General features: G+C 45.7%; 1 protein-coding gene across 4 annotated transcripts in view; it reads right to left on the reverse strand.

Moving 5' to 3' along the window:
- hhat (hedgehog acyltransferase) overlaps positions 1 to 14842 on the reverse strand; it is a 363838-nt gene that overhangs the window by 187435 nt on the left and 161561 nt on the right. For 3 of the 4 annotated variants that reach the window (XM_038812207.1, XM_038812215.1, XM_038812201.1), the window contains exon 10: positions 10823 to 11024. The exons of the other annotated variant lie outside the window; for it this stretch is intronic. In XM_038812207.1, the coding sequence (XP_038668135.1) occupies positions 10823 to 11024 (202 nt within the window). The remainder of the gene's footprint in view (positions 1 to 10822; positions 11025 to 14842) is intronic. 4 annotated transcript variants of the gene reach the window in all.

The following is a 14842-nucleotide window of genomic DNA, read 5'->3' on the forward strand; positions in this document are numbered from 1 at the left end:
TCTAAATACTTCTCAAATGTTATGAAGGTCTCTGCCTCCGCCACCCTTTCAGGCAGCGAGTTCCAAACTCCCACCGTCCTCTTGGTAAAAAAATATTTCCTTACATTCCCTCTAAACCTCCTGCCCCTTACCTATAATCTCTGCCCCTGGTCATTGATCCCTCCACCAAGGGGAAAAGTTTCCTCCTGTCTACCATTTCAATGCCCCTCATAATTTATACATCTCAATCATGTCTTTCCCTCAGTCTCCTCCAAGGAAAATAATCCAAGTCCATCCAATCTCTCTTCATAACTAACACTTCAGCCCAGGCAACATCCTGGCAAATCTCCTCTGCAACCTTTCCAGTGCTATCACATCCCTCCTCTAATGTGGATTCCAGAACTATCCACAATACTCTCGCTGTGGCCTAACCAATGTTTGATACAGTTCCAGCATTACCGCCCTGCTCTTAAACTCTATGCCTGGGCCACCCAAACTGGAGGAACAACATCTCATCTTCCGGTTAGGCACACTGCAGCCTTCCGGCCTGAACATCGAATTCAACAACTTTAGATGATCAGTTCTACCCCACCTCGACCCATTTGTTTTCATCCCATTTCATTTTAACTGTCTTTTACCATTTCTTTCTTTCTTAATAATACTTAATTCCGCCCCGCCAATCTTATCCACCTTTCATTAACCTTTCTCCTCTTTGCTTCCCTCTTCCCCTCCCCCCACATCTACAGTTCATCCTCTGATGTTAGTTTCTCTGCTGTTTGACCTTTCACACCTTTTGTCCTCTCTGGGGGCTGCCATTAACACTGATTCCCCTTGGTTTCTGTGGCCATTAGCACGAGGTTTCCCTGGGTTTCTGTGGCTATGACTCATCTTTCATTCTCATTCCGCAGTATAAATATTTCCCACTTTCTCTGTCTGTTAGCTTTGACAAAGAGTCATCGCACTCGAAACGTTAGCTCTTTCCTCTCCCTACAGATGCTGCCAGACCTGCTGAGATTTTCCAGCACTTTCTCTTTCGACATTCATATCCAAATCATTTATATAAACCACAAACAGAAAGAGCCCCAACACTGATCCCTGTGGGACCCCACTGAAATGAAAATGAAAAAATGAAAATCGCTTATTGTCACGAGTAGGCTTAAATGAAGTTACTGTGAAAAGCCCCTAGTCACCACATTCCGGCGCCTGTTCGGGGAGGCTGGTACGGGAGGCTGGACGCAGGCTTCCATTCAGGAAAACATCCCTTGACCATCAGCCTCTGCTTCCTGCCACTCAAGCAATTTTGGATCCAATTTGCCAAATTTCCTTGGATCCCACGGGCCTTTGCCTTCGCTATCAGACTCCCATGTGGGACCTTATCAAAAGCCGATGTGTTGGGTATGCTGGGTCTGCGAGGACTGCGTTTACTGTAGCAGTGAGAGAGACAGGCTTCCAACACTTGAAGAAATGCAACTCTATTTTATTGAACTCTTAACATACTTTAACTGTAGGTTGACACTATGCTGAGTTGACTGGACACCTGAGGCTAACCTGACCAGACTATCTTACTACCACATGGTGGATGTTCGAGTTGTTGCTCACAGGCTCAGAGGCTGCATCCCAAGAGAGCAGGAAAACTAGTGCCCTCTGGCTTTATAGTGGCCGTGTCCTGTCTGGTGATTGGTTGCTGTGTTCTGTGTGTTCATTGGTCATCCTGTGTGTCAATCAATGTCTGTCTATGCACCATCATATACTTTTGTGTATATTATGACATCTCCCTCCTTTTAAAAAATGTGTATATGTCAATAAATAGTGAGTGTGCGTATGAGCCTAACTATGTACAAAGTATGTGAGCGTATTTACATGGGAAGATAGAGGGCATACAACAAATTAGGAAGAAACAATATGTACAGATGTGTAAACGAAGCACAAGGCAATGCAACACCCAGTCTATAAATTCAGTCTCTGTGGCGGGCGATGAATTCTGGTTGACCGCCTCAAGGGCGGGTCAGGGTCCGCCTGCACTGGAATGGGCGGAGCTGCATCGACTGTAGAGGGTGGCAAAAGAAGCGGCAGATCGGTGACCTCTTGGAAGGGTGTGCCCTGAGGAATCAGCAGGCGAGGCGGGACACGTTCAGGTGGCGAGCGTGGAAGCAGCCACAATGCCCGCATATTACACCGAAGAAAAGAGCCATCATGTATGCGAACGAGAAATGATCTGGGGGCCACTTGCTTGACCACCACAGCTGTGGTAGACCAAACACTGTCAGGTAGCTGAACACGAACTCAGTCAGCAGGGACCAGAGCAGGGAGATCTGTGGCGTGGGCATCATACACCGACTTGCAGTGGGCCCGAGATTGTTGCATTCTTTGCAGGACCGGAAAATTGTCAAGGTCCGGGATGTGGATAGCTGGCACCATTGTCCGTAGTGTGCAGTTCATTAGCAGCTGTGCTGGGGACAGGCCAGCGGACAAAGGAGTCGCCATGTACGCTAGCAGCGCCAGGTTAAAATCTGAACCCGAATCAGCCGCTTTGCACAACAGTCGTTTAACAATATGTACTCCCTTTTCAGCTTTCCCATTTGACTGGGGGTAGTGGGGGCTTGAAGTGACGTGCGTGAAATTGTACTGTCGGGCAAAACCCGTCCACTCCTGACTGAAGAAGCACGGGCCATTATCAGTCATGACCGTAAGTGGAATGCCATGACGGGCAAAGGTCTCTTTGCACGCCCTGATGACTGTTGTTGATGTGAGGTCATACAGTCTGACCACCTCGGGGTAGTTAGAAAAATAGTCCACGAGGAGGATGTAGTCCCGGCCTTTTGCGTGAAAGAGATCAATGCCAACCTTGGTCCATGGGGACGACACCAGTTCATGCGGCTCGTTGGGCAATTGAGGACAGTGTTGGCGATGTCCTGATTGATGCCAGGCCAATATACTGCCTCTTGGGCTCACCGGCGACACTTCTCGACCCCCAGGTGACCCTCGCGGAGTTGGCAGAGGACGAGCTCTCGCATACTCTGTGGTATTACTACCCTGTCCAATTTCATTAGTATGCCATCGACCACTGCCAGATCATCTTTTATATTATAGAACTGTGGGCACTGGCCCTTTTGCCAACCATCTGCGAGATGGCGCATAACCCTTTGGAGTAAAGGATCCCTGGCCGTTTCTTGACGAATCTGCGCGACCCTTACATCAGTGGCTGGAAAGTTGGATGCACAGAACTCAACATGGGCATCGATCTGGCAGATGAAGTCCGACTGCTCGCACGGCGTGGTGATGGAGCGAGAGAGTGCATCGGCCACAATGAGCTCCTTTCCCGGAGTGTAGACCAGGTCGAAATCATAGCGTCGGAGTTTGAGGAGGATACGTTGTAGGCGTGGCGTCATATCGTTGAGGTCCTTCTGTATGATGTGAACCAGAGGCCTGTGGTCCGTTTTGACCGTAAATTTGGGGAGTTCATACACAAAGTCATGGAATTTGTCAATCCCCGTGAGGAGGCCCAGGCACTCTTTCTCGATTTGAGCATATGGCTGCTCAGTAGGTGTCATGGCTCCAGATGCATATGCGACTGGGGCCCAGAAGGAGGATTCGGCGTGCTGGAGGAGTACTGCCCCAATGCCAACCTGGCTCGCGTCGGTGGAGATCTTCGTCTCCTTGGCAGGGTCAAAAAACACCAGTACCGGGGCCTTGGTGAGTTTCACCCTGAGCTCACACCACTCTCCCTCATGAGCGGTTAGCCACTAGAAGTCGATGGTTTTTTTTAACAAGATTGCGGAGAGCTGTGGTGTGAGATGCAAGGTTGGGGATAAACTTCCCCAGGAACTTGACCATCCCTAGGAAGCGGAGGACCGCCTTCTTGTCTTCCGGTGTCTTCATAGCATTGATCGCCGGCACCTTATCTGCATCTGACTGCACACCGAACTGCGAAATATGGTCGCCGAGGAACTTTATTTCTGCTTGACCGAACGAGCATTTGGCTCTGTTGATTTGGAGGCCATGCTCGTGAATCCTATGGAACACTCGCTTGAGGTGATCGATGTGATCCTGAGGAGTTTCGGACCAGACAATGATGTAATCGACGTACACCCGCACCCCTCGATGCCCTCCATCATTTGCTCCATTATTCGGTGGAACACCACCGAGGCGGAGATGATGCCAAAGATAATGATCCGGTTGTAACAGTAACCACCAAACGGGGTGTTATATGTGCAGAGCGTTCGACTGGATGCGTCCAGCTGTATTTGCCAAAACCCCTTGGAGGCATCCAGCTTTGTGAAAAACCTGGCGTGAGCCATTTCGCAGGTGAGCTCTTCTCGCTTAGGGATAGGGTAGTGTTCCCTCATGATGTTATGGTTCAAATGTTTAGGGTTGATACAAATGCGAAGTTCCCCAGACGGTTTTTTGACACAAACCATGGAGCTAACCCAGTCCGTGGGTTCCGTGACCTTAGAAATGACGCCCTGGTCCTGGAGGTCTTGCAGCTGCTGCTTGAGGCGGTCCTTAAGGGGTGCCGGCACCCGACCGGGTGCATGAACCATAGGTGTAGCATTCGGTTTCAGAAGTATCTTGTATGTGTAGGGGAATGTGCCCATACCCTCGAAGACGCTGTGGTATCGTGCTACGATGTCATCTAATTGGGTTTGGAAGTTGGCATCCGGCAAGGTTGATGCCTCAGCGGGCGACATGGAGTGAACCCGCTGCACAAGATTCAGGATTTTGCAGGCCTGTGCACCGAGCAAAGAAGCTTTGTTGGACCCGACAATTTCGAAACACAGGGTGGTTCTTGAGGAACGATGAGATACCACAAGCTGGCATGAGCCACTGGCAATGCCATTGTAGTCGAGAAGCTGGCAGGCCGATGGAAGAATGCTCGGCCTGACTTGGATGGTATCCAGGTCAGACTTTGAAATGAGGTTCGCTGAAGCGCTGGTGTCCCGCCTGAAGCGTATGCGAGATTTGTTGACCATAAGGGTGGCACACCACTCGTCGTCCGGATCAGTGCTCATCACTGGGAGTGGTTTGCCCTTTTTTGCGGAAAGCATCGTAGGCTTAGTGATGATGCCCACCCGGAATGGGGACGTGAGATCCTCGGTGTCGGAATCTGGAACCATGTCGGAGTCGGAGTCTGCAACGGGTTGCTGCACTCACCGGACGTTCCTGCGCTGCGGCTGGGATCACTGTGCGGTGGGCAGTTGAGCAGATCTGCACAGGGCTGCGTAGTGGCCAAGCTTGCCACACTGGAGACAGCGTCGAGATTTTGCGGGACATTGCCGCTTTAAGTGGGCGGAGCCACAGTCAGAACGCTCCGTGCGTCACCGCGCATGCGCAGTGCGGTCGAAAGATGTGCGCACCTGCGCAGTTCGGTCCTCGACCTCGCCGTCCCCTCGGTCGTTGCGTGCATGCGCAGGAGCCCGGGAAAAGCGGGCGAAATGGCCGCCCTCATCCAGACTCAGGCCCCGGAGCTGTTTTACGGCCTGCATCCACTCCGCATCGTGGGGCCCTGCCGCACCGTCTCTGCCGCCTTGATATGGGAGAACCGGTTAGTAGCGTGCTCATGTAGGACGCAGGTCTCAATGGCGATGGTGAGGGTGAGCTGCTTAACTTTAAGGAGCTGCTGGCGAAGGGGATCAGAGAGGACCCGAAAACGATCTGGTCGCGGATCATGGAGTCGGAGGTGGAGCCGTAGTTGCAGGATTGCGCGAGGATACGGAGATGGGTTAAGAAGGACTGAAAAGGTTCAACCCTAACCTGAAGCCTCTGCTGGCACACATAGCATTCAAAGTTCTCGTTGGCTTCGATGTCACAGAGGCTGTTGAACTTCAGCAGGACTGTTTTGAACTTTGTCTTGTCCTCACCTTCAGCAAAGGTGAGGGAGTTAAAAATGTGAATAGCGTGGTCCCTGGCTGCAGAGAGGAAGAGAGCAATCTTTCTGGCATCCGATGCAGCTCGAGGTCGGTGGCTTCAAGACACAGCTGAAACTTCTGCTTAAAAATCTGCCAGTTTGCACCGAGGTTGCCGGCGATGCGGAGCTGCGAGGAAGGACGGACGCTGTCCATGTTACCGGATGGCTGATCGCTGGTCAAAGGCAGACTATCTCAAAGTAGGTCCGTCAAACTCTAACATGACTCACTGGTACCATGATGTGTTGGGTAGGCTGAGTCTGCGATGACTGCGTTTACCATAGCAGTGAGAGAGACAGGCTTCCAACACTTGAAGAAATGCAACTCTATTTTATTGAACTCTTAACTATTAAACATACTTTAACTGTGGGTTGACACTATGCTGAGTTGACTGGAGACCTGAGGCTAACCTGACCAGACTATCTTACTACCACATGGCGTATGTTCTAGTTGTTGCTCACAGGCTCCGACTGTCTCAGAGGCTGCACCCCAAGAGAGCGGGAAAACTAGTGCCCTCTGGCTTTATAGTGGCTGTGTCCTGTCTGGTGATTGGCTGCTGTATTCTGTGTGTTCATTGGTCATCCTGTGTGTCAATCAATGTCTGTCTGTGCACCATCATATACTTGTGTGTATATTATGACACAAGAGACCTATCAAATGCATTGCCCTCAGCTACACACCTGGTCACCTCTTCAAAAAACTCAAGTTAGTTAAACAAAACTATGCTGACTGTTCTTGATTAATCCCTGTCTCTCCAAACGCAGATTAATTCTGTATCCCAGAATTAGTTCTAATAGTTTCCCCACATGGAGGTTAGACTGAGTGGCCTGTAGTTTCCTGGTTTATCCATTCCTCCCTTCTTGAATAATGGTACCACATTAGCTATGCTCCAGTCCTCCGGCACCTCTCCTGTCATCAGAGAGGAATTAAAAATGATTGCCAACGCCAATGCTATTTCCTCCCTTGCCTCACTCAACAGACTGGGATACATTTAATCTGGCCCTGGAGATTTGTCTACTTTTATGCCGCCAGACCACTCAGAGCCACCTTTCTGTCTATGTTAATCTCTTTAATATTATTACAGTTCTTCTCCGTTATTTCTATCCTCACACTGTCCCTTTCACGAGTGAACACTGACACAAAGTATTCATTTAGAACCTAACCTACATCTGCCGGCTCCACACACAAATTACTACTGTGGTCCTTAATGGGCCTTACTCTTTCGTAGATATCCTTTTACCCTTAATGTACTTGGAAAACAACGTAGGATTTTCAATATTTTAATCTGCCAATGTCCTTTCATGTCCCCTCTTTGCTCTCCTAATTTCCTTTTTAAGTTCCCTCTTGTGCATTCTATACACCTCCAGTGCTTCTGCTGTTTTGAGTCCTCGATATCTTCCATAGCCTCCCTTTATCTCCTGATCCAATGCTGTATATCCCTTGATATCCAGGGTTCACTGGATTTGTTGGTCCTGGCCTTTTTCTTGATTGGAACATGTTGGGCCTGTAACTCTCCCTATTTCTTTCTTGAATTCATCCCATTGTTCTGTCACAGATTTACCTAAAAGTGTCTAATCCCAGTCCACTCTGGCCAAATCATATCTGATCTTATTAAATCGGCCTGCCCCCAGTTTAGGACTTTGATCTCAAGCCCATCCTTGTCCTTTTCCAGAACAATATCCTGTCTCAAACAATCCATAGTGTGAAGAGGAAACCAGCTTTGGCATCCTGTCCCTGGATGAACAATGAGGTGGACAGGAACTGATGCGATATGTAGGATGGGAATGTCAGAAAAGCAACTTTAGAATGGACACAAGATCCTGGTAAACAGTAGGTGACAGGGTGGGGTTAAATCATCAAGTCATCATTTTGTTTAAAGTAAATTTTACTGGATAATATAGAAGTGACAGCTCCAAGGATTGGATCAAGTCCAACTGGGGTGGGCTATTGATTTTTGGAAAACTATATAATTGGTGTCTTTTGATCAATGTCAGCCAGAATGATCATGGCATTTATCCAGATTTTTCTCCACATACATGAAACCAAGCTTGGAAAAAAAAGCTGTCTTAACCAGGTTGATGTGTGTCTGCTGAGCTGTGTATTAAGCTAAGCCATAACTATGAGGGAGGAACCCCATGTAATAGCTGGCTCAATACTCAGGCCTTGGAAACACTCCTACAGCTTAAAATGTTCTTCTTGATTAATTTTAAGAGTTCCGCTTGCCCTTTCACACTATGGCTACCCCAGTTTAGCACACTGGGCTAAATAGCTGGCTTTCAAAGCAGACCAAGGCAGGCCAGCAGCACGGTTCAATTCCCGTACCAGCCTTCCCGAACAGGCGCCGGAATGTGGCGACTAGGGGCTTTTCACAGTAACTTCATTTGAAGCCTACTTGTGACAATAAGCGATTTTCATTCATTTTCATAATATTGGGGAAATTGAAAACCCCACTATTACTACCCTATTACTTTTACACTTCTCTGAAATTTTCCTACAAATCTGCTCTTCTATTTCTCTCAGATTGTTAGCGGGGCTATAGAACACTCCCAGTATTGTGACTGCTCCTTTTTGTTTTTAAGTTCTACCCATATGGCTTCAGTTGAATAGCCTAAGATGTTGTCCCTCCTTACATGGAATTTACAGTGCAGAAGGAGGCCATTCGGCCCATCGAGTCTGCACCGGCTCTTCGAAAGAGCACCCTACTCAAACCCACACCTCCACCCTATCCCCATAACCCAGTAACCCGGCCCAACACGAAGGGCAATTTTGGACACTAAGGGCAATTTAGCATTGCCAATCCACCTAACCTGCACATCTTTGGACTGTGGGAGGAAACTGGAGCACCCGGAGGAAACCCACGCACACAGGGGGAGAACGTGCAGACTCCACACAGACGTAGTTGATTCCCTGATCAAAATTGCGACACCCCTTTTACCTCCTTCTCTATCTTGCCTGAAGAACCTGTATCCTGGAATATTGAGCTGCCAATTCTGCCCCTCTCTCAACCATGTCTCTGTGATAGCAATGACATCATACCCTCCTGTTTTAACTTGTGCCCTCAATTCATCTGCCTTGTTCATTAGACTCTTTGCAATAAAGTAATAAAGTAAATACCATCCAATTTTGCCAAACTCCCTTGTGACTCACCAGATCTAGATATTCTATGCCTTCCTGATTCACTTGATGTCTCTTCTAATTTTGGCTGTGCATCTATCCCTACTGAACTTCTCTCAAAATCCCAGGTCCTGCCAAGTTAGTGTAAGCCCTCCCCAACAGCACTAGCAAAACTACAAGGACACTGGTCCCATTTTGTTTCAGGTGCAAACCGTCTGCCTTGTACAGGTCCCACCGTCCCCCAAAATAGTCCCAATGTCCATGAAATCTAAAGCCCTCCCTCCTGCACCACTTCTCCAGCCATGCATTCATCTACCATTCCCGTACCAGCCTCCCCGAACAGGCGCCGGAATGTGGCAACTAGGGGCTTTTCACAAGTAACTTCATTGAAGACTACTCGTGACAATAAGCGATTTTCATTTTCATTTCATCTGGACTAATCTCCTATTTCTATACTCACTAGCGGGTGGCACCGGAAGCAATCCAGTGATTACTACCTTATGGGTCCTGTTTTTATTCTACTTCCTAGCTCCCTAAATTCTGCTTTCAGGCCCTCATCCTTTTACTGCCTATATCGTTGGTACCAATGTGCACCACAATATCTGTCTGTTTGCCCATCCCCTTAAGTATGCCTTGCAGCCATTCAGTGACATCCTTGACCCGGGCACCAGGGAGGCAACACACCACCCAGGAGTCTCTTTTGCAGCCATAAAAAAGCCTGTCTGTTCCCTTTATAACTGAATCCCTTACCACTATAGGCCTGACATTATTCCTGCTCCCCTCTTGTGCAGCACACCCACCCATGGTGCCATGAAGTTGGCTGCCACTGCTTTCCCCGACACAGTCATCTCCCCCAACAGTATGCAAAACGGTATAACTGTTAGAAAGGGAAATACACAGGATTTGCTGGACAAACAATGTTGTTTTAATTATTTTCAGTTACTACATGGGAGAAACCAGTAGTTTCCAGCTGTTATTGAACAAAAACAAAAGTGCGCGGAAATATAAAATCATTCTCTGTTCCCCATCTTTCCCTCATTTCTATTCATTAGTTCCACTAATTAACCAACTGTGTATAGAACATAGAACAGTACAGCACAGAACAGGCCCTTCGGCCCTCGATGTTGTGCCGAGCAATGATCACCCTACTCAAACCCACGTATCCACCCTATACCCGTAACCCAACAACCCCCCCTTAACCTTACATTTTAGGACACTACGGGCAATTTAGCATGGCCAATCCACCTAACCCGCACATCTTTGGACTGTGGGAGGAAACCGGAGCACCCGGAGGAAACCCACGCACACACGGGGAGGACGTGCAGACTCCGCACAGACAGTGACCCAGCCGGGAATCGAACCTGGGACCCTGGAGCTGTGAAGCATTTATGCTAACCACCATGCTACCGTGCTGACCCAGTATACACTTCACCAAATTTAATTTTCATTGCATATATAAGTTTCAAATTAAAATTTCAAGTGCTACAGCTGCCAATGATAACTACTAAGAAAATCTTCCATTTTCACCTAATGAGTACCAAGTTTGAACAGCAAGAAGCAATAATCATCATTTAGCAATGTGACTTACAATTATCTTCCCATAAATTATATCTAATAATGCATTTGTAGGGAGGAAAATTGATTAATTGAGCACAAGTGTATTCACGAATCAGCTATCTTTTTTTCAAACTGTGCTTCCAAGTCCACACCAATGTGGGATTTTCAAAACATTTTAATTTAGAATAGATAATTGGCATTCATTGACAAATGAGGAGCATAAAAGTTCTGTAACAATTTCCAAGTGAATATATAGACTTGCCACTTACAATGATCTTCTGAGCAGGTGAAATGGAACACACCATCTTCAATATATTTTCTATCATTACTCCAGCCCAATTCAAAGCTGCCCAGTTGAGCATGAAGCTATGGCCACCATGCCAGTAGCAGACAAAGCTAAAGGCCATAGCAGAAGAGAACATGATTCTTAGTAGACCATGCCGTGACCCTCCCAATGGAATATAAATGTACCTGCAGGAACAAGAAATCCAATGGTAACTAACACAACATTAGGAAGTTCAATTGAATCATATCTTTTCCATAAAATGTTTATTTTTAATTCAATCACATGAGGTGTGCCTCGCTGGCTAGGCCAGCATTTAGAGCCCATTCCTAATTACCCTTGAGAATGACGAGATGATACATCCAAAGATTAATGAAACTCTAGCCTTGCCATTTTAGCCATCCTTTCTGAAGGAAAATCAGCAGCAGTCAAGAGCTAAGTGCTGCATTCCTGACACCTTTGTGCCCATCACAATTTTATCCCTACCAATCTGGGTTTCTGAGAAGTTTTCCGGCGCTGTCTCATCAATCGTTAAAAGGCAATAACACAATTCAAGGCATCATTTCCCCGTGACACAAACTAAACAGAGAATTGGTGTGAATTGTGTACAGTCCGAGTGTTCAACTAAAACTTGGCCAGAAGTGGCCCAACTAGGTTTTACCTTTTTATATATTTTTTTAATTTTTCCTGATGGGCCAGAGGGGAAAGGAATGCCCCAAGGAGAACATGTGGGCCTCGATTATTTGCCCGGGGCTTAGTCCTGCCCAAATTATGATGCCTGATCAAGCCTGCCACCAAAGTCCGATGGCCTCCACATCATCCCCATAAGCTTAAATTAGCGTTGGCTAATTGAAATGAGGCCCAGAAATGAGGCCCGTACCAGCCTCCTTGAACAGGCGCCGGAATGTGGCGACGAGGGGCTTTTCACAGTAACTTCATTTGAAGCCTACTTGTGACAATAAACGATTTTCATTCATTTCAAGATAAAATTGCCCAGTCTCCACTTTGACCATCATTGGTACTTCTCCCTGCTCCTTCCTGCCTCCACCCCGCCAACAACTTGCCAGCCCTCCTTCTCCGCTCCCAAGTCAATCACTTCCTAGCATGTTGCATTCACAGCCAGGTGCAATGTGAAGTTTAGCAGTGTGGTTTTCATTGAATATGCAAGTGCTCATAAATAAGTAAATGTTCCACAGTGTAGTTTCCTTTTACATAATCGGAAAGGTACTTGGGTGACTGGAGACTAATTAAAATATTTCTTGTATGAATCCTAATTATTTCTGAAATTAGATTATTATATTGCTATTTCTGATAGTAATGTTGTATTGCTTTGTGCAATATAAGTTACTCACTTGCTTCTTCCAGAATGATCCGTAAATCAATGTTGATTAACACTCGTAGTCTTCCAATTAGAGCAAATACTTTATTGAGTAATGTTGATGACTTAACTGTGAGTTTGTTATCTTTCCAATGCTTAAACTAGATGTTACAGGAACATGATTAAATAAGAAATACTTATGTTTATCTACACCTGTGCTGAGCTGTCTTTGTCTGCTTGTGGTCACGAGTCACTGTCTTTATGAAGAGGCGGATCTTGGCTTCCATCTGTCTATTTATACACCTCTAGTGCTGCCCTCTAGTGATTACTTGATTGTTATGTCTATACATTAACACCTTGTGTACATACAGATATGCAGATCACTACATCCCCTATTTTACACTCTAATGAGGTTTTAATTGATGCAGTCTCACTGGACTCGAGTAGTTTTACTTTGATTGTTGAGTGCTTCTGTACAGACGAGCTGTGATCTTGCACATTGTGTACGCAGATTGTGATCACTGTGTCACTGTTCATACATACACTGGTTAGACATTCATTGTCTTCTTGTTGTTCATCAAACAGGGTAGATAGACCTTCGTAGCTGTATTTTTGTTGTTCAAATGATCTGCGTAGACATTTATAGTCTACATCTGGTTGCTCAAATAAGGTGGACAGACATTCATAGTCTTCTTCATGCATGGTATTGTGGAGTCTTTAATTACTTCCATTCTGGAGTCTGTCAACAAGCTCCCTGTGGAAGCTTGCATCGCTCTCTCTGTGGAGTCTTTCATCGCTCTCTCTGTGGAGTCATGCCGTGTTCTCTCTGTGGAATCGATTAGTGCTTTTTCAACGGAGTCGGTCAGTACTCTCTGTGTGGCATCATTTTATTCTTGGTTATTTGACAGGTTGCTGTCATCCAATATATCAACGATCTGCCATTCCATCATGGTATTGGATTCATCTACCATGAATAGCGTCGTATTGAGCTTTTCAACCGTGTTGCTGATGCTATGATCATCATATCCGAATAACTCAGCCATGTCTGAGTAGTAGTGTTCAATAAACAAATTGTCTTCTTTGGTTTCAAATTTGTTATTGTGCTCTACACTTTTAATTAACAAATCATCTTCTTTAGTTTTGGATTTGTTATTGTGCTGTTCACTGCAAACTGCTTGTTCCAGGGTGCTGTGAAAGTTATTTTCAACTGCTGGTTGTAATTCAGGCAATGTTGTGCCTTTTGAGGTAAAATAAATTTGGGTGCTGTACCTTTTAGAGTCTTGTTTGTGATTTTCGGGCATTTTCCCTTTCAGTGGCCATGTTCGGAGTCTTCTGATGTCATGACGCTTGTGTCGTTATGCGTAATAATTGATTGTGCATACGCAAATCGATCTTCGGATAGTGTGCAAACTTTTTTCAGCTGCGAATCGATCTTCAATCAGAGTGCGCTTTTCAACTGCGCATGCGCAGCTTCTTGGTTTGGGCTGGTAGGGGCTGGTTTAGCACAGGGCTAAATAGCTGGCTTTTAAAGCAGGCCAAGGCAGGCCAGCAGCACGGTTCAATTCCCGTACCAGCCTCCCCGAACAGGCGCCAGAATATGGCGACTAGGGGCTTTTCACAGTAACTTCATTAAAGCCTACTTGTGACAATAAGTGATTTTCATTTTTCATTCATTTCATTCAATCGGAATTTTGCCAGTTTGCGTCTTCTGTGGATGTGTGCATGTGTCTACTTGTTTGAATCGAATCTGCCAGCATGAAGAAGCACTTTTGAATGCAGAGACACCATTTTAACTGACTCGACCTCGTGGTGGACATTTTGTATCTTTTCACGGTGGTAAAACTCATTATACTGTTCTTTACTTTGTTCGTGAGTTAAACACTTTTGAATCTCAATTTCCAGCGTTAAATCCATCTGTTTTAATAATGATTCTCTGAGTCCCTCATCACATATTCCCTGTACAATTTTGTCTCTGAGCATTGAGTCTCTTAAAGCAGCAAAGTTGCAGGTTTGTGCTTGTGACTTTAAATCTATGACAAAGCTGATAAATGATTCACCGTGTTTTTGCAAACGTCTTTTGAACCTGAATCTCTCAAAGGTTTCATTTTTCTGAGTTTTGCAATGATCTTCAAATTCTTTAATTAATACATCAAGTTTATTTTCGTCCTCCCTTCCAGAGTAAGTGAAAGAGTTGTATGTGTCTACAGCCTGCTGTCCTGCCATGGATAAAAGCACAGCTATTTTTCTAGCTTCAGAAGTGTGTTCAAATCATGTGTTTCCATAAATATATGGAATTGTTGTATAAAAAGTTTCCAATTAGACTTAAGATTACCGTAATAAGTAAACATGGAGCTTGAACTTGGTCCATCAAGCCGATTGCTCTTCGAGGGATCCGAATGCTGCAAAGCCTTCCAAAGTCAAATATCCGGTACGAATTTTCTTTTTTTTTCTTTCTTGTTCTATCTAATCTATCTAGTACGTTTTCTTGAAGTCACGTCCTGGTACCATATTATATTACTATTTTTGATAGTAATGTTGTGTTGCTTTGTGCAATATTAGTTACTCACTTGCTTCTTCCAGAATGATCCTTAACTCAATGCTCATTAACACTCGTAGTCTTCCAATTAGAGCAAATATTTTATTGAGTAACATTGATGAATTAACTGTGAGTTTGTTCTCTTTCCAATG

The sequence above is a fragment of the Scyliorhinus canicula genome, chromosome 1 (assembly GCF_902713615.1).
Source record: "Scyliorhinus canicula chromosome 1, sScyCan1.1, whole genome shotgun sequence".
In the NCBI taxonomy this organism is placed as follows: domain Eukaryota; kingdom Metazoa; phylum Chordata; class Chondrichthyes; order Carcharhiniformes; family Scyliorhinidae; genus Scyliorhinus; species Scyliorhinus canicula.